Genomic DNA, 20,196 nt, shown 5'->3' with positions numbered 1-20,196 from the left:
AGCATTAATGTCAAGGCAACCTTTGTGCCTGAGCTGTTGCGGCTTGATCTAAATCACACATGATTACAGCCTTTTTTTATCTGCCTGCTTCCTGTCTGATGTAAGATCCTCCAAACAATAGAGAAGGTGTTTGAGTTATCTAGCAGGTGCATCAACAGTTGTTAACGAACACCCCCCTCATTACCTTATTGCGACTGATGGGGGAGGGGAAGCGTCTGTCGGAGCCTCCATCTTTCTTCACGAGAGAGATGAAGAAACAGCCTTCCATACTCCACTGAACTGTCACTTTGGTGTGTAGGAGGAAAGACTAACTGCTCTTTGAAAGAAAACCGTGACATCTGTTTCCTTTTAGCTAGGTAGCATTGTGAAGGTTGCCGAAAATGTTTTGTGTGCTCAAGTATGTAAAGTTTCAATTTCGGTAGCAGACTTTCTGAAGAAAGGGTATTTTCTTTTAGCACATTTTAAGTGTGAATCTAGGTCCCCTGCTTACCACTGTACCGCAGACAACAACCTGTTTCCGTTCACTAGAAAAAAACCAAACAAACGAAAAGGCTATTTAGTATGTATTGATTAAAGTTATCAGTGGAAAGCAGGTGTTGATATTTAAGGGTCTGTCGCTTGAAGATTGCACTCTGGTGTGTTCGGTAAAGTATTGGACACGGTATTGTTGGTTTAAACAAAGGTCTCGGCTTAAAAGCTTAGAATGAGAGAATAATTGCTCACCTGAGCTAAACCCAAGAAAAATACAAGTTGCCATGGTGATTTGTTCCGCTAAAAGGTGATTCGACAGTGCGACATAGATGTTACCAAGTTAATCCCACAGTTTGCATGATAACCTATTGTAATCTTCTCTCTAACTGATAGTAACCTATTGTTTTGTATAATGCTATTGGCATTATCTGTTCTTACAATAGTTGACCTGAAAGAGAAAACTGACTATAGTATGAGTAGCATGGTTGTCACGTCACCATTCCTTTTTGGTGTCTCACGGTACTATAAAAGCTAAAGTATCACAAAACCTGAATTAATTGTGTGGATGCATTAGGGCTGTCGCAGTTAAGGAATTTCCCTTGCGGTATTTTTGAGTGGCTCAATAGCGCGATATGTGGTATTACCGCCATATATACACTACCAGTCAAAAGTTTGGAAACATTACTATTTTTAATGTTAAGTCTCTAATATTGTGAATTATTATTATTACAATTTAAAATTATGGTTTTCTATTTTAATATGCTTTAAAATATAATTTATTTCTGTGATGCAAAGCTGAATTTTCAGCATCATTACTCCAGTCTTCAGTGTCACATGATCCTTCAGAAATCATTGTAATATGCTGATTTATTATCAATGTTGGAAACAGTTGTGCTGCTTAATATTATTTTATAACCTGTGATACTTTTTCAGGATTCTTTGATTAATAAAAAGTTAAAAAATATCAGCATTTATTTAAAATAGAAATCTTTTGTAACAATATACACTACCGTTCAAAAGTTTGGGGTCAGTATTTTTTTTTTCTTTCTTTCTTTTTTTTTTTTTTTTTAAGAAATTAATACTTTTATTCAGCACAGATTAATAAAAAGTGATAGTAAAGATTTATATTGTTAGAGAAGATTTAAATTTTGAATAAATGCTGTTCTTTTTAACCTTTTTATTCATCAATAAATCCTGAAAAAAGTATCACAGGTTCCAAAAAAAAAAAATTAAGCAACAGGACTGTTTTCAACATTGATAATAACTGAGCATCAAATCAGCATATTAGAATGATTTCTGAAGGATCATGTGACACTGAAGACTGGAGTAATCATGCTTAAAATTCAGCTTTGCATCACAGAAATAAATTATATTTTAAAGTATATTAAAATAGAAAACCATAATTTTAAATTGTAATAATATTTCACAATATTATTGCTTTTTGCTGTATTTATTATGAAATAAATGCAGCCTTAATGAGCATAAGAGACTTCGTTCAAAAACCAGTCAAAAGTTTGGAAACATTACTATTTTTAATGTTTTTGAACGAAGTCTCTTATGCTCATTAACATTCTTTATTTATATATATATATATATATATATATATATATATATATATATATATATATAATATAAAAACTGTGTAACGAGGTCTTATTCAAAAACGAAACTAAATAGAGCGTTGAAACAGGTAGTGAAGTAAACCGAAGAGAATGTTAATATAAGGGTCTACATAACAGAACATAAACCTGACAATAAGATCGTAGGGCTATTGTTATATGTATAATAGTTAGTTCCGATCCTCAAATCTGACTAAACAAGAGACTTTCTGCTGATATTTCACGAGTATAAGCAAAACTGCTCATCTCTGCGCGTTCTAGACAGGCTGTCAGTCAGTGCAGTTACATTGTTGCGCCACAAGGTGGCGGCAAGGGACTGTCTTTGAGTCTTTAAACTGTTCATTCAACTACACGTTTTAAAACGCTGATTCATTCAGAGAGATGAAAAGAAACAAGCTGTTAAAATCATTTTAACTTTGAGCGCCACTTTATAAGGCTCAGCTGACCAGTAATGCGTCGATGCTAAGGCAGAGATTTCACTACCCTTGGAAACGACAACCTTTTTTTCACGAATATATATGAGCACGCGCTCAGTCGATCTCTCACATTCACTGTCTGTTTAGGCTTGTTTAGTGCAAATCTATGATGCCTCTGTACAAATCACCATGGTACACATTATGCTATCATTATTAACTTGTTTAATATTTAGTACACATGCATGAAGTGTAAAACGAGAAAGATAATCTTTCAAAAAATAGAAAACATGCAAATATCGCGGTTGCTGCAGTTTTTGCAGTCCTCTGCGGTTGGCTCGTCAATAGAGCGGCATTATGAAATTGTGGTTATTGCATCAGCCCTAGGATGCATCATATTGCTTTTCTGTTGTGTTATTTACAGTTTACGCAAATGCGTATTATTACACTGAAATATTATTATTATACAAAAAACAATGTAGTTCTGAATGCATTTAAAATTTGAATATTTGCTTAATTTAAGATAAAAAATCTCGTGGACTGTTGATTTAAAAAAATCTGGTGTTTGCTAGTATTTTGAATATGAATGTCTTTAGAATTTTAATATAATTTGAATTTTGGGAATAATTAAGTGAAAAAAATAAAATAAAATCTAATTTTGATTTTTCACCCTGTTTACAGCTCTATTACACTATGGAAGCTTGTTTTTGCCAGTGCATAAAAAAAAAAAAATTATCTCACAATTTTGAGGTTTTTTTTCCTCACAATTGCCAGTGTACATCTTGCAATTCTGACGATTTTTCTCAGAAATGCGTGATATAAACTCGCAGTTGCGTGTTATAAATTCCAGTTGAGAAAAAAAAAGATTTTTTTCCTCAATTGGATTTTATAACTCGCAGTTACGAGTTTACATTTCGCAATTCTGAGAAAAGAAGTCAGAATTGTGAGATATAAATTCACAATTGTGAGATAAAAAGTAGTAATTGTGATATAAAAAGTCGCAAATATCTTTTACTTTTATTCGTGGCGGAAACAAGCTTCCATAATCACACAGCATTGCTTTGTAAAGCCAAAATATAAAATTTAAAGTTTACTTAAATAGCCAATTTTCAATAACAAGTGTGAGTTTTACAAATGACCCCAAACCACACTCACGGGAAGTTCTTGTGCTGTTGCTTTCACTTTTATATTCCACATGCACTATTACTATTTTTGGCTTGTATAGCAACGTATCAGGTGGACATTTTTGGTAGTTAAATGTCTTTTGGTGTTTTTGGTGTAAATGTTTCTGCTTTATAAGATGCTGTCAAATTAAAATGAGTTTTGAATTCCCGCCTTGTTTCATTCTGTTGCGCTTCATCTCGCATCCTGTGTTAATGGCACTTGAAGCACTAGACTCAAATAATGCAGTATTTTGAGGCTTGGGAATTGCGATACTACTGTACCACAGGTACGCTGTACAACCCTAATTAGTAGTAGTGTAGGTTTACACTAATGTCTGCTATAGCACTTATAGCAGCACTGTGAATGCAACATGCTCGTGTTGCGTTATTAATTGCAGTCTGACACATTTAATAACAACGTGGTAAATTGAGCTTGCTGCTTTGAGTAGAGCATGTTTCGGGCCTAATGCAACAGGCTGTATAAGATTTAAAACTTTTTGTAAGGGTGTGTAAGTACATGTGGTAGTTAATGTATCGATTGCTTAATTCAGAATGAGTTATGTAAATGTTTCCAATGTGTTTTCCCTAAACATTTTACATGATTTGGCAATGTAATCGAACCGATTACAAACTGAATTAATTCCCGAGTTGGTTTTTAACAAATTCTGGCCATCCCTTTCTCTCAGATCAGGCGTTCTTTGGCATTACACTGTAACGACACCTGCTACTTTGCTTAGCAAGCGCAGGCCAATAATCTGAGCTAACTGGAACGTATGCTGCTCTGGAAAACAGATAGACGCAGCAGGTGCAACAGCACAAAGAAGTCTCAGAAAGCCACGAGACATGGACTGGAAGCGGGCTGCCTGAAGGAAGTAGTTTCCACCCATCTCTGTTCAAGCTTAAACTTTGTAGACAAGAGACCACTGAAACCCGCCAATAGCTGTAACTTAACAGCCATGTCAATACATGCGTTTCATTGCGCCCTTGAAAAGTTACAGCACACTCAGGGTGAGCCCAAGATGGTGATTCATGAATGCAGAAATGAATTCCAGACCCAGCCATAATCTGTGCCTGGGAAAACTCCCCTGGATTTGTTTTTTTTGTTTATTTTTTGTTTTTTTTACTTTTAGGTCTGATTTAGCTGTGGGTATGTGGCAGGGCAAATTTTCAACTTAGGACCATATTTCAGATACCATGTTTTGGTGATGTGACAGTGAGTTTTTTTGGTGGTGAGATGGACCTTTGTATAAACACTTACTAAAAAGCGCATGTTTACAATTTGTTTCTTCTCTTGGCGAAACCATTTGACAGGGCAGTAAACACAATTTCAGTTTACTTGATATATGGTTGATATCTTAACCCTTAAATAATTTGCAATGTGATCTTTTTTGTGATCTATTTTTTTCACTGTCTTTTTAATCAAGAAGCTGTTGGCCCATTTCAGGAAAAATCTAAACAATGATGAATGTAGGTTGAAAGCCAAAAGCAATGTAGGGCAAAACAATGCCCCTTTTTTTCCCCTTTTCTTTTCTTTTTACCTGACGGTGGTGGAACCTGTTTTGTCTATGTTGTAGGCTTAGGTGTGCCCTTATCTTAAAATTTAAAAATGTATATCAGGGTTTTTTACTGGGTCAAAAATCATTTTCAGTGGTGGCAGACCAACACAGTCCTTCACACACACTGTACAAAGTACCCTACCCATGTGAACTGTGAGCCCAGTGCTGACAATAAATCCAAAATAAATGCAAAGAAACAGTTTAAGTTGTCCTATTTATTCATGAAATAAAATAACAATCAATGTCATTGAGTGACTGATTTGAGTTAGTAATAAACTGAACTACAAAGTAACACTTTACATAAAAAGTGACCGGTATATTATTTTTCATTTACACTCTAAGACTTAATGCCCAGGTCAATTTACATACAGTATCAGATTTTGTTCAGTCCATTGCTATGGTTATCGCTGTCAATTATATTCAATCATGCATTTAAATACGGTTGTAAATCCAGAAACTATGCAAGTGTAGTTAGCAGAATGAAAAATATATATTATATACAGAAAGCGAGCAAAGATTATGCCATTATCACCACTGAAGCTGTCAATTACGACGCGAGGTACACAAAGCTGCACTCCCGAAAACTCCCTTTATAATCAATGAAGCTGCCTAGACTGCAGTGAATCTCTTATTGACATTGTGTTTATACTTTGTTGGTTATAATGATAGGATTCACGAGCACGAAGAACTTAAGCCGCTCTTTTGAGCCGTGTTGAGCGGATTCCGACTTAAATCTGGCCGTTTCGATATAGTACTGCAAAAAACACATTGTAAATAGAAACCTTTGATGCCCTTCACTGAGCGTTTACACAAACACTCACTGGAGCATTTTAAACCAGAATGGCAGGTATCGTCACATGAAAGGATCAAATAAATCTTTGGCAGGTCAAATATTTAAAACCCTGTATACATCATCTACATAGTAATGCTGACAGCCACACAAACATTAGTGAAATCCAGCTGTTGTAATGTCAGTCGACGTAAGCTTTTAGCCCATTGTCCTAATGTACAAGGCAGTGTGGACAGTTCATTTCCAAGAAAGACATTACTTCTGGTATTTTTGTCTTGAAAAATGCAAGTGCCATGACAAAGAAAATTACAGGGAGACATTGAGATTTATTAGACATTTTAAGAAAGTCTGTGGAGACATTCAGCCTGTTACCTTACCCTGGAGAGATGGGAAAACAATAGAGAGAGCCAGAGAGTCTCCCAGAGAGTTTTCCTCAGTCTCCCAAATGAGGAAAGATATGACATTTTCCATCTAAACTAGCAGTTGCTGCAAAGTCCACAAACATGCTTTCATTGACCTCAGACAGGTTGGTTTAATTGAGGCGTGCATTGCAGGTGTTTTTTTTTCTTCAAGTCCAGATGCTTGACAAATTCTGCTTCATTCACCCTTTTTCTGTAATGTTATTGCAGGTGCTGAGACACTTGGGTTGGATCCTTAAAAAGCGTTTGCCTTGCGGAAATAGAGCTGATAGTGTGGTGAGTATAAATGCATATTGGTGCTAAGATGGCTTTTTTTTTTTTTTTTTTCTTCACCTTCAGGAAAATGGAAACTTTTTTTAGCTGCACTCTGTGTTTTTGAAAAGGACATGGAAAAGTTAGAGCTGTTTCAGAGCAGGAATATTCAGAACACACTGTTCTCTACAACCATTCTAGGCTTTTTTTTGTTTGTTTTTTGCACCTTGTAATGAGAAGCATGGTCACATTTAAGCCTCATTCAGACTGTCAGTCCAAATCCGATTTTTGTGCATATCCGATTGAAATCCGATCAGATTTAGCAAGTCTGAACTGCCAAAAACCACATGAAATGCGTTTTTTTTTTTTTACAAATCCGTTTCGAGCTACATTCATATGTGGTTTGGAATCATATTCAAGTCACATTTCTGGAAATCTGTTTCAGTCTGACCGCTCTGATCAGATTTCACGTGGTTTATGTGACTTTCTCACACAACGTAAAACGTAAACGTCAGACGTTGTTATAGGAAACATGCTGAAAGTCGCTGCAGAAACAAGGCTGTGTTGTTGCAAAGTGCCGGATGAGCAGAAATTGGCAATAGGTTATAACTGAGACATGTTTTGAGACCGGGGGAGACTATAGCCCGGAATAAAGCAGCTCATACCTGCCATTTCTGCTGTTGCCTCATCATAACGCAGTAGTCCAGTGCCAGCGGCTACACATTGTCATGATGTAAATAAGACAACATCTGTATTGCAAACCCCTCCATGTTGCGGTTGTTGTTGTTGTTGTTGTTGTTGTTGTTTTTGGCGTATACCTGCAACGTCATTGCCATAGAAACCAATGCAGATATTCCGGAAAACAAAAAGGCACCATGGACACACAAATCGGATCTGAACACTTGCGATACACAGTGTGGACATTAAAATTTTTAGATCAGATTCCAGTCGGATACACAAATAATCGGATTTGGACTGACAGTCTGAACAAGGCTTTATTCATGACAGCTTCCTCAACACTGATCACCTTGGGTAGATTCATAGGACATGGAGGAACGCAGTTCGTGTGAATGTAGAACTGAAAATCAAAGCATTATACTGGCAAATGGACAATCAAACTAGACTTCAGATTTAACAAACACTATATATACACTACTGTTCAAGAGGTTTTTTTTTTCCCCAGCAATCTTTGATAAATAGAAAGTTTAAAAGAACATAGGGTTGTAATGATTCATTCATTTTCTTGATGCATCAATTACAAATCCATTTAAATAATACTATGAATGCACTTAAAAATGCAGAATCAAATCATTAATCAAATTCCAATCAAACTGATCCAGTCAAATTTCCAAAAATCATTCTTGAATCAAACCAAAAACTTGTGATCATATATTGCCTTCAGATCTCCTAGGTAGGAACTTCCCACTAAGTCATGATTGCTTTCATGATTATGGTTGGAATAATAAGCATGTATTGGCAATTTCATATTCTTTATTCTTTTCTTCACTTCCTGACAAAGTGAGGAAGCTGCTTAGAAAAGAATTAGAGGTTGTTTTTTGTTTTTTTTCCCATTAATCATGAAAAATTATTCCAAAACAATCCGAAGCAGAATCAATTATTGCTTGTCGCAGAGCAGTGCAGTAATTCAAAGAGTTAAAGGGTTAGTTCACCCAAAAATGAAATTTATGTTATTAAGGACTCGCCCTCATGTCATTCCAAACCCGTAAGACCTTCAGTTTCGCAGGTGACGTTGTATAGACAGTGCAGGCTTCCGTTTTCTACGTCAGAATGGCGACTCATTATTGGCCACCACTGCAGTTACGTCGACTATTTTAACCATGTCTTTAATACTTTTCTGGACCTTGAATGTGGTAATTATGTTGCTTTCTATGGGGGATAAAAAAAAAAACCTCTCGGATTTCTTCCAAAGATCTTAATTTGTGTTTCGAAGATGAACAAATTTATCAATGAAGCAATCTGCTTTTTATAATGGGCCAAAGGTGACGATTTTATCCAAAGTTGCCTTTATCGGTCACTGTTGCGATTTGAGAATTAACAAAAGCTTCTTATCGTAATCACTAATGCTAATGCACTTGAATCAGAACAATGAATGAGTCTGTGTGTACTGGCACTCTAGCTATAGTAAGTGATTTTGGCAGGTGGTGATATGATGTAACTCTTCGGAACTGCTCCAGCGAGATCATGTTCCAGCAGACCTTTAGGCAGTGCCTGTCCCACATGAGCCAGAAACAGCCAATTCTAAGTTTCTACATGTGTAAAAAAAACACCAGCAGCAGAATCTGGTCAAAGGGGACATTCCTCTATAGTTCCTCTATCACTGTAGATAACGGTGTTAACCGGGTCTCCATAGACCTTAAATATGTTACTCATTAGTCATTTCTGCTGTCTGAGTTGCGGCATAGTGAGTTCCTGGAAACACTGTCAGTGCACTCGGTTCACATACAGATGAATAACTCTCGTATCTGACCGGGGGTGGTTAAACAAATCTGGTATTGATTATTGGCTTTCTCTGCGCTCCAGTGTTGATGATGGGCAGAGTTGGTGAATTTTAGTTTTTTTTGTTTTTGCTCATTCAGTTATCACTCACTATCCACTGTGGTTTGTCACATACTGGTTTTCTGGATTCCTCTATAGTTAACCATGTGATTCTCATAAAAATAAATGAAATAAAAAGCCCATACAGGTCATAAGTCACCCCAATATCTAAAGGAGTGTGTGTGTGTGTGTGTGTGTGTATATATATATATATATATATATATACACACACACACACACACACACACACTACCACTCGAAGATTTTTGAACTGTCCTTTTAAAGGAAGTCTCTTCTGTTCACCAAGGCTTCATTTTTTTGATCCAAAACGCAATTTATTTCTGTGATGGCAAAGCTGAATTTTCAGCATCATTACTCCAGTCTTCAGTGTCACATGATCCTTCAGAAATCATTCTAATATGCTGATTTGCTGCTCAAGAAACATTTCTTATTACTATCAATGTTGAAAACAGTTGTGTAAATTTTTTTCAGGATTATTCGATGAATAGAAAGTTCAAAAGAACAGCATTTAAAAAAAACATGAAAGAAAATCTTACAGACTCAAACTTTTGAATATTAGTGTAACGCATAAAGAATTTTCCCTTTTTGTGACATGCATTTATATGAGAATTAAGCAATTTTTTTGACAGGTTTTGTGAGACTGAGATTCAGCCCTTGAGGTTCTGCATTGCTTTCCTCTGTCCACTTAGCTCACAACGCATTTGTCCTTTAACATACACATCAATGCCTCACCTTTGGTCCAAAATGGTGTTGAATTTAGTGATTCACAAGAAATGCTGTGTAGGCTGTAGGGTGGGCTTCATCTGGCGTACTCATAGTTTACCTCTGTAGCTGCAGGCAATCAGGCCATATTTAGTGTCACTCGTTAAGAGGCAAATGAGTTCATTAAACATCCTCAGCACGTCTGTGTCTGTGCTACAGCACATGAAATTAGCCCTCAGGATCATTCAGTTACAGGATGGTAACATCGTTTTTCACATGGATTCAAAAACAACATGCTGATGACTTGCTACTTTCAGTGACAGTAGATTTACAATAATTAATCGTCACAGTGTGCGTACGTGTCGGTATGCTAATTGGCAACAAAATTATAGATTGAAATGTATGAATCTGTTAATATAGATAATTATCACTTTCATTTTTTCAGGTTTAATCAGTTCTAGAAAGAAGCTGGTTTCATTTGTAACCCATTTCTTTTGAAATGTTTCCTTTTTTCTATAAACAAGTCACATTGTTGTCTTTTTAAATGACATGCTAAACAGAGTTCTCAGAGTGATTATGGTCTCAAAGGACAAAAATGTTACGCAAACCCCAGTGGTCCTCCAGGAATCCAGGCAGTTTAGGTCTTATCCTCATGTTACCCATTTTTTTGTTGCCCTCTGTCAAGTCCTGGTTTGGAGCAGCACGTCGACTCCCACCTGTGCGCCAAAGATAAATTCGTTGACATGATAGTCATTTCATTACCTCAGACAGAAAAGTGACAGCAACACTCAGAAGCAATGTCACAACATATGCAGATAACCTTCTCTGTCTCTGAAATGTCCTTCTGTTACATCACCCACAAACTTTACTGTTTTCAACATTTGGCATGTGGTGTGTACTTCAAGCTGTTGGCAGAAGATTTAACAGTGTCCGTGAATCCTTCGAGGATTTAAAATTCTCTTTAAAAAAATTAAGCCGTGAAAAGTTCAGATATCTTATAACTGCTTAAAAAAGTGATTTATAGAGGTCTCAAAATTGTATTTGTATTTTCAAAGTCAATTATTAAGTAAAGATGCAGGCTGCATGTATGCAAAGAAATGCCATCAGATCCACATTCAACTTCATTTTTGGAAAATGTTGAATTGTCATCAAAAAAGAAAGAAACAAGAAATGTATATTTTACATACTAAAAACTAATAATGCTTTGTTTGTTTCAAACCAGTCTTTCGGGGCGCACATCAAACTGCCAGACTCGTGTGATTTCAGCAAACAAGGCTTCATTACATTATAACTTGAAATGTTTTGAAATTTCAGTGGTTTGGCGTTAGGGGTGATCTCATGAACCAGTGTCTATAGATGATTTTGGATTTTATAAATTTGTAGACATTTAATGAATCATTTTTATTCCAAAATGGTTAATCTTATTATTCTGATTAAGCAAGCGCTCAATAAAACAAACAAAACAAGGCCTATCATTTAAAAAAAATAACACATTACAAAGACCCTTCATACTTAATGGTATTAGATGATTTGTTTTTAATAGATGATTTTGCATTTAATAGATTCCACCTTAGATAAAACATTTGCAATTGGTTTATAAAATGTGTTTTTATTAGGGGTGTAATGGTACACAAAAATGACGGTTTGGTACGTACCTCGGTTTTGAAGTCACGTTTCGGTACGGGTTCAGTACAGCAGGGTGAGAAAACTAACTTTTTTTCTCTTTTTTAATTAAACAATGTTTTACTGAACCAACTGTGTCTCTGTCTTTAAATTTATTTAATTATAATTAAAATTTTCTTAAGGATAAAAAAAATCTATCTCTGCTAATGCTGCAAACTATTAGGAAGCCCTTACTTGAACATTAACTATAATAAAGGTTACAATTAACAACAGAGCACAATTATTAAATTCAGTTGCTATTTATTTTTAGATATCATCAACACTCAAATCATAATAAAAATGTATGTACTGTTAAACATGTAAATTACACATAAGGCAGTTTTTGCATTAACTTCTGTTTCTCCAATTCGTTGTTGAAATATAATTATTTACACAGTGGCTGTCATAACTTGTTTTCATGACGGATTTATTTGGGCCTTACATTAACAGGTTAAGTAAAATATAATTAATATATATAGGCTAATATAGTGCATATATTTAGCGAAACAGTTAATTTCTCTAGCGAACTAACAAGCTGTTGACACTGAATGGCTTTTCTGAGGTAAATGTAATACTACGTGACATTGTTTACAATCTGTTTTACTGACATCTTTCTCCGGTTGAAACACTGATTGAGCGATTCCACGAGATATGATTCGTTTCAGTAAGTTGTACTGTATCTTTCAACATACCATCATGTTCATTCTGTAGTAGTGAAGAGGAAGGGATGATCGCCTATACAGCGATCTGTCACGCCACATCAGAAAGCGTCAAAACGGCATTTATTGTTTGAATTTCATGATAAAATGGACAATTTGAAAGATGGCACTTTGTTTCTTACGAAAGTAACAAAACAAAGAGCTTATTGCGATTGGTGGTGGTTAATGCTGGTTAAAATATGTTAGGCTAAAAAAGCATTACTGTGCTCGCCCCCTTCTGGATTGGAGTGTGGATCGCCTGTGACTGACTGTATTCGTCTTCTAACTGCATGAACCGAACCGTGACGTCTGGACCGTGACGGTTCGGGACGAATACATGTACTGTTACACCCCTAGTTTTTATGCATAATTGGGCTGAGTTTTCGCTGCTTTACCATGTTGTGGCCAGCAGGCGCCACCAGCGGGTGGTGTTTCGAGTGCTTTGAAACGGTGAATCACTTTGCAAAGCAGTTGGTTCAATTGATTCAAAGTTTCGAAAAGCTTAGTTTCTCCCGTCACTACTGAAAACTAAACCAACTTTGATAGATGAAATATGACTCAATCGGCACTTGGCTTGTTTTTTGTTGCTTGTAAACGAGAATCAACTTTCACCTACTTGAACAGTGATGGAAATGTCTTTTGTCCTTTCAGAGAAGTTGCAGAATGACTTTGATCGAACTTTTGTTGGAACTGAAACAAAGTTTAATAATCCCACAGGAAGTTAAAACACATTCTCTTTATCCCAGTTCAATGTGCAGAGACCACTATATGCAAGCTGAAGTGTGTAAACACTGTGGCATTGTTATTGTAACTGACAGACCATTACAGCAGACCATTGTCATTTGCACGGCAGTGGTTAAAAGATTCTTAATAAAAGGCACTACGAGGCCTGCGGCGGATGTATACTTGTTTGACCACATCCAGTGGGATCCATTGACCTGCTTCTAGGACACTTCACACAAAAGAGGAAGAGTAGGGAAATCCATTTATGGTGTGTCATATTTCCCCCACCCCACCATGTTCAGACAGACACTGATGGATCCAGATCTCAAAGTAGGTCAGGTGAGGTGACGCGTTAATCTCGCTGGTCCAATTTGATTTTATTTTTTGCCCTTCGGAGAGTAGGTTGCATCACAAGCAGTTTAGGTCAGCATCTGTCTTAATGGCTTGTGACAGCATTCACTAGCATGTGGCATCTAATAAGCAACGGTCATTGTTCCTGCTGGATTGATTGGGCTGCTTTGCCTTTGAACTCGACCTGATTGTTACTTGCTGACGGAGGGATGTGAGCCATATGCTGATTTCTCCAAAAGCGTCTGGTGAAAATGGTGTTGACATAATTGCCTTGAAAAGAGGAAGAAAAATGGCACAATTGTCTGGATGTGGGGTGGCGGTAGCACGTCTGCTTCAGAGCTCTTCTGTGACGTTACCTTGTTTTACAAGTAGCCGAGTGCTTTACATTTTAGTAGAAGACTGTAGTCAGAAAAGTCTGCACCAAGCTCTTTATCTCTATGAATCATTGCTTAATAACATTTCAAATATAATCCCCACAATTCATGGCACTCTTGAGACAGATTTTTAATGCTTAGGCTTTTGGGATATTTTCTTTTGTGCTTAATTGGTGGAAGAGGAATACTGACTGTAAAGAGTGTCTTGAGAAATTTGCATCCAATGGTCAGTGTTACACAAGAACACAAGCTCTCCAGGCTTCTCATTGTTCACTGAGGCCCTCAGAGGTTTGAGAGGATCAAGTTCACTGTTGTCAAGGGAGTCGTGTGAAGAGCCCAACGTACCACTGCACCCCCCCACCCCACCCCACATACACACAGAGAAAGCGTAATCAGCCTCTTCTATAGTAAAGTGTGTAGATTTTCAGTGCTAAAACACGTTCTCCTCCCAGTTCAATGAGACGAATAAAAGTAAGCCATTTGTATGTTGACTTACGAAGAGTCTGCAAACTGTGGCTCTGCGCTGCTTTCAAAATATTGCTGCTTGCATCATCAGTCATATGTATTTAATATTTATGAATGAATAATTTCATCATGACAGATCATTTTAAAACTTTTTGTAAATATGTTTCCACACCATTATTTTTGAACTACAACACGTTTTAAGAGCATTCATTTCTCTTTATTTTCTAGCATTAAAGTTTTTTAAATAATAATAATTATATTTAATTAAAAGACTTAATATTTTAGCATAATGTCGCTAAATTTATGAATTAATATTTGCAAAGGTTTAATCTTGACATAAATATTAAAACCTCTTAGAAAATAATAAAGGTGTAGAAAATATTTGTACTTTTTACACTACATGACATTTGTAGAGTTATTAAATACATTTTTTGACATTAAATTTGATTTTTTAAAAATAGTATGTTTTTTTTCAGAATCGTTAATGTCCCCCTGTAGTCAATAATTGTATCCCTTAAAACTCATCTTTGATCACCAAAATGACATATTTAAAATTTTTTCCCGTTAAAAAAAAAAAAAAAAAAAAATTTATTCATGCCGTAAAATAGCTTGAATGTAACTCTACACCCTTGCTTCATTTAGTATATGTGGATCTATGAATATGCTAATTAGCCCCACCTCCACTCACTTGCACAAGCTCAGAGATCCACTCGGTCAACTTACTGAGGTAAACGCTGCACAATGCAATCGCTCTTTACAACGTCGGACACATGACGGTAATTAATACAATTAGCCTTTTGCTAATGTTACACAAACCATGTTCCTGTTTGACATCTCAGAGTCAGACAGCTGACTTCTGAAAAAATCAGTATCCTTACAAACGCTTTGAACAACTCAGATCATTGGTGGAGAAAGGCATATAATTCATCATAACATCATATTATACATCATATACCAGCTATATTGCTAAATCTACAGCTACCAGCTATATTGCAAATATATATATATATATATATATATATCTCTCAACAGAAAAATATACCGGGATAACCTGGCTTCTCTTGAGACTCTCCAGCTTCAGAGCGGACATGGTTAATGATATGCTAAAACCTGCCAGCATGTTGATGTGATTGGTTACAAGGTGGTTTGTGACATCACAAATACCAGCGATTTCAAACTACATTTTTGAAGCTGTCTTTAGATCACTGAAGTTTTAAACAGAAAATATTCAGCAATAGTGTTGACTTATGAATTTGCACGTTTTGTCTTAAAGTATATTTAAAAACACCACTTAGAAACATAAACAACATTAAAAACTTGATTTTCACCACAGGGCACTATAAACTTGAATACAGAGTACTTTTTTTTATTTTCATTGTTATAGATTCTTTTATTTGCCAATTGAACATGTAACTAATCACTCTAGAGCAGCAGAAAAATGACTATCACTATTTTTGATTTGTAAATTCCCTCTCCGTGGCCGCCTTTGACATTATTGCTATAAAGTGGTCTGTTATCAGTCTGTAAACCCATAGCCGTCCGTTACACCTTTCACCCAAACCAGTTAAATAGTGTTTCCTCTCAGACTTCCCCCTCAGCCTTGAATAACACAGTGCAAACTCCCTCACCCTGAGTGCTTGCGCTCCACTGTTACGCAACCCACACCGCCTTTGATTATACAATGAAGATTACTCTACACACTAAGCATCCTCCAGCACACCAAAATGTCGTCCAAGACAGAGAACGTATCGTGATATTTGCATTCCTGAGGGCGATTTATGAGGCGCAGATGGCGATATATCTCATGGAGGTCCCTGTTTGCTGTGACCTGTTTCAATAAAAGCTCTTTCTGTGTCACGTCTATGAGGGAATTTCCCCACCCGTGGTTTCTTTACTTGAACTAATGTTGCCGACTGTAAATGCCTGGAGTTCCCTGCTCTGGTTTACAGGCTAGGTGGTCCTGAAGAGCAGGCCTGATTTATTGAAAGGTAGCAGTCCTCCTTGGTATTGACTCGGCTGCTCGATAATATAGATGAGCACTCTGCACTGTTGCAGGGATTTAATTTGGCTATGCTGTGAGATAAAATGCATCGATTCGGTGGCACCGTTTGGCCTGATTTGGATGCTGGAGTATCTCTGTTATCTGATTGGCTTTAACACACTGCCTTTTGATGATGCTCCTATTTGCATACTTTTGCATCATTTATGAGAGGAACGCAAGACAGGTGACTGAGAAGTTCAGCCAGCTAATTGAACGTTCATCAGCAGGCTAAATGTTTCTCAAAAACAAGCTGTAGTCGGTTAAGAAGAGAACAGGTAAGTGTTACATCACATGACGGCACCGTCTAGAAATAGAACATAACCTCATTGCTCAAAAACGATCACAAGCAAGAACCCTGAGGAGACGAAAACCATCCCTCTTGCAAACAAACCACATCCTATGGCTGTAAACGGCGACGGGGAAACACTTTCCACTTCACTTCTCCGTATAAATGAGGATGTGATCTGGAATGGTGGACACAGAGGTCGTGAGGAAATGGGTCACTTTTCAGAATTGGCCCACTTGTGGTAACGCAGATTTTTGAGGTGGAACTGAAAATGTTTGTGCTCGGTGATGCTCTTTTCTGGAGGAAGTCCAATGTTGAGTGAAATTGAAATTCAGGCTTAATATAGTGTATTATTTAAATAAACTACCCAAAATTGTTTAGCAGTGTCCTTGAGAATCTTTTTTTTTTTTTTTTTTGCTTTCAATCACAAAGTGAACAATTTAACTGTGCAAGTACCAAATTTTTATTGTCAAATCTAGGTCACTTTTAATTTCAAGCAGATGTTCCTGTGCTACAAAATTAAGTGCATCTGTAAGTGCAAACTGACATTTTGTCAGCTCTGTAATGCCAAAATCACAATGAATTCAAGTGTCAAACACAAGTAAACAAAGGTATTCTGTAGTAGCCCTCATGTAAACATTTTCAGTGGCAGATGCTTTTACTGCTCTGCAGGTTTGGTGCAGCAGCGCCACCAAAGTGTAATGGATACTTTAGGTACTACAACTTGTTATTCAGCCATGCAGGGCTGTGAAGCCCTTGGTAACCTCTGGCAGCATAGTACGCACTCAGGTTCCTGCTGACAAAGAGAGTTTTATCCCCTTATTGCACTGTAAAAGAGTTTTTTTTTTTTATACACACTCTGAGTCCCTTGAGTGGAAGGCAGAAAGCCTGGCAATATCCATACCTCTTCTGTTGTCGTTTTTAGTGTCATTCTGTGAGATGGCTTTCTGATTTGTTTGTGTTCTTTCTCTCTCAGGCTTGTGTCCTGTGTGCTGACCTCATGGTGTAAGCAGGTGTGAAGATGAGTATTAGCAGCGATGAGGTCAACTTCCTGGTGTATAGATACCTGCAGGAGTCAGGTAAGTGATGATTAAACGTCCCAAATGATCACTTCAAAATTGTATCCAAACAAACTCATACAGCTCTTGCGGTCATGACAATTAATAATGACCAGGAGGTTAATGTATCCAAAAAGGACCAGAATATCAAAGAAAGTTTAATCGAAATGGTCCACATGTCTTTTGTAGCCACATGACAGGTCCTTTATGACATTAATTGCATAACAATTTTTCATAAAATATCTACTTGAATGTTAGGTGGGAAAAAAAAAAAAAAAACAGCATTGGGGGATTAAATAAAGCAGAATTTTCACATCTTGTTGGAACTATTCCTTTCACTCTTTATTGCAGATCACTTGTGTATCTGTCACTATGAGTTTTGGGACACAAGCTGTTATCAGCATTGATTACAGTAAAACACTATGACTGTTCACAGTGAGGGCGTTGTTTAAGGGAGCACACATGATACCCTCCACTGGAGAGAAAGTTGATCCAGCAAGCGTCACACTGAAGTGTTTATCATTCCCTCTGGCAGGGTTTTCCCACTCGGCCTTCACATTCGGCATTGAGAGCCACATCAGTCAGTCTAACATCAACGGCGCCCTAGTGCCCCCTGCTGCCCTGATTTCCATCATCCAGAAGGGCCTGCAGTATGTGGAGGCTGAAGTCAGCATCAATGAGGTAACATCACAGCTTTAATTACAGACGAATCAAGGATTTTTTTCACATTTGCATATTTTATACATACAGATTTTTTTTTTAATCAGATGTATAATGCTTAAATAGTTTTTCTTTGTGATATTAATGACAAAAGTCTGAGTGGTTCTAAAAATTTTTATAATTTCTTGTTTAATTTTGGGTTGAAATCCAACCTGCAGATGGTTTTGTGAGGTTCAACCAGATAACGATATTGGTTATGATGCACAAAATCTCTTTAACATTGAGTGCATGGCTGATATGTTGACTTCTGTCCACAGGACGGCACACTGTTCGATGGGCGGCCAATTGAATCTCTGTCATTGATTGACGCGGTGATGCCCGATGTCGTACAAACCCGGCAGCAGGCGTACAGAGACAAACTGGCCCAGCAACAGGCCGCCGCAGCGCCCTCTGCAACCAGCGCCAACATGCAGGGTAACGCCAAAAATGGAGAGAACACCGCAAATGGAGAGGAGAACGGTGCACACGCCTTACCTAGTGAGTCACTGAATGATTGTTTTTTTTAAATGTTACATAATGGTGTAACTTTGTAGCATTCAGCTATGTACTGTGGCTATAAATCAAAAAGCTGTTGCGTCCTTCCTCTTAATGATGGATGTCATGTGATGATATGTGCAGATAACCATGCAGACATGATGGAGGTGGACGTGGATGTGGAGATCCCTCAGAATAAAGCCATGGTCCTGAGAGGTCACGAGTCAGAGGTCTTCATCTGCGCCTGGAACCCCGTCAGTGACCTGCTCGCCTCCGGGTCAGTTTATACGGTCTCTTTCCATCACTGAATCCTTTTATCCATTCATCCTCACGGAGTACTCAGCAGGGATGCACTGATCCGATGGCTGGATTGGTAACGCCGCTAAAATACTGACCTTTTTAAATTGATCGGCATCTGTCAGATGTGTCGACACTATGGGTTAGTCATGGCATTACCCTGCACTTTTTTTTTAAGCTCCAGAAAGGCCACAAAACTATCCAAAAGTTTACTTTGGCACTCTAGTAACATAAAATATATACTGCTACTACAAATTACAATTTATTATAAACACCAATCCATTCTAAACAGTGTGGAATAGATTATATAAACATCAAGAATAGTAATTGGCAACAGATCGTTCGAGTATCGATATTGGGAAAGAACGAGCGTGATTGGTGCGTCTGTAGAAAAGAGAAGTCAATGAATGCAGTGTTATTTAATACTCTGACTCTTCACAGGTCTGGAGACTCAACAGCACGTATCTGGAATCTGAGCGAGAACAGCAGTAGTAGCTCTACACAGCTCGTCCTGAGGCACTGCATACGGGAAGGTGGCCAAGATGTGCCCAGCAACAAAGACGTCACGTCGTTAGACTGGAACGTGAGTTCAGCTCCGACAACGCTCTTCCTGTTCTGTGTATATTGAAAGACTAACGTTTCCTCTGTGTTTTTCAGAGTGAAGGTACACTATTAGCGACAGGCTCCTATGATGGCTTTGCAAGAATATGGACTAAAGATGGTAAGCAAACAGGTTTTTTGCCTTCTGCAGCAGCATGCTTTTCTCTGTCTATTTAGCAGTCTGATAAATACAAAGTTCTGTCATGAAACTCTAGATGGCGCAGGCTAATAGGTCTTTAACTCAACCTGCTTGCAATCACATCATTCTCTATAGGGCACAGCTGATTGGTTCCTGCTGTAACAGTAACCAATGAGCTCGCTGCTCAAATACTTGTTCAGCATTTGCAGCGCGCTTTCAGAAACCCTCCACCTTCCCCAGCTCCACCTGTATAGATCTGCTATGGGTAATTTATGTACATTATATTGTACAGCAGCAGCATGTCTTGCTTGCTCACAGCAGTGTGTCATGTTTGTATTGGCAGTAG

The 20,196-nt window shown here is 37.4% G+C and overlaps 2 protein-coding genes across 3 annotated transcripts in view; one reads left to right on the top strand and one right to left on the bottom strand.

Moving 5' to 3' along the window:
* Window positions 1-20,196, top strand: part of tbl1xr1a (TBL1X/Y related 1a) — a 63,353-nt gene that overhangs the window by 37,087 nt on the left and 6,070 nt on the right. Inside the window, exons 3-9 of one of the 2 annotated variants that reach the window (XM_051912171.1) lie at window positions 6,642-6,707; window positions 17,539-17,641; window positions 18,156-18,301; window positions 18,598-18,817; window positions 18,959-19,091; window positions 19,553-19,694; window positions 19,769-19,832. In XM_051912171.1, coding sequence (XP_051768131.1) covers window positions 17,584-17,641; window positions 18,156-18,301; window positions 18,598-18,817; window positions 18,959-19,091; window positions 19,553-19,694; window positions 19,769-19,832 — 763 coding nt within the window. In that variant the 5' untranslated portion in view covers window positions 6,642-6,707; window positions 17,539-17,583. The remainder of the gene's footprint in view (window positions 1-6,641; window positions 6,708-17,538; window positions 17,642-18,155; window positions 18,302-18,597; window positions 18,818-18,958; window positions 19,092-19,552; window positions 19,695-19,768; window positions 19,833-20,196) is intronic. The other variant, XM_051912172.1, reaches the window with a different exon arrangement.
* si:ch211-51h4.2 (uncharacterized) overlaps window positions 9,540-20,196 on the bottom strand; it is a 137,880-nt gene continuing 127,223 nt past the window's right edge. Inside the window, exon 19 of the mRNA XM_051912169.1 lies at window positions 9,540-10,678. The gene's annotated coding sequence lies outside the window, so the exon portion shown is untranslated. The remainder of the gene's footprint in view (window positions 10,679-20,196) is intronic.

The sequence above is a fragment of the Ctenopharyngodon idella genome, chromosome 11 (assembly GCF_019924925.1).
Source record: "Ctenopharyngodon idella isolate HZGC_01 chromosome 11, HZGC01, whole genome shotgun sequence".
Taxonomy (NCBI): Eukaryota; Metazoa; Chordata; class Actinopteri; order Cypriniformes; family Xenocyprididae; genus Ctenopharyngodon; species Ctenopharyngodon idella.
The sequence above is the reverse complement of the archived record's forward strand: the minus strand, read 5'-3'. Positions and strand labels throughout refer to the sequence as shown.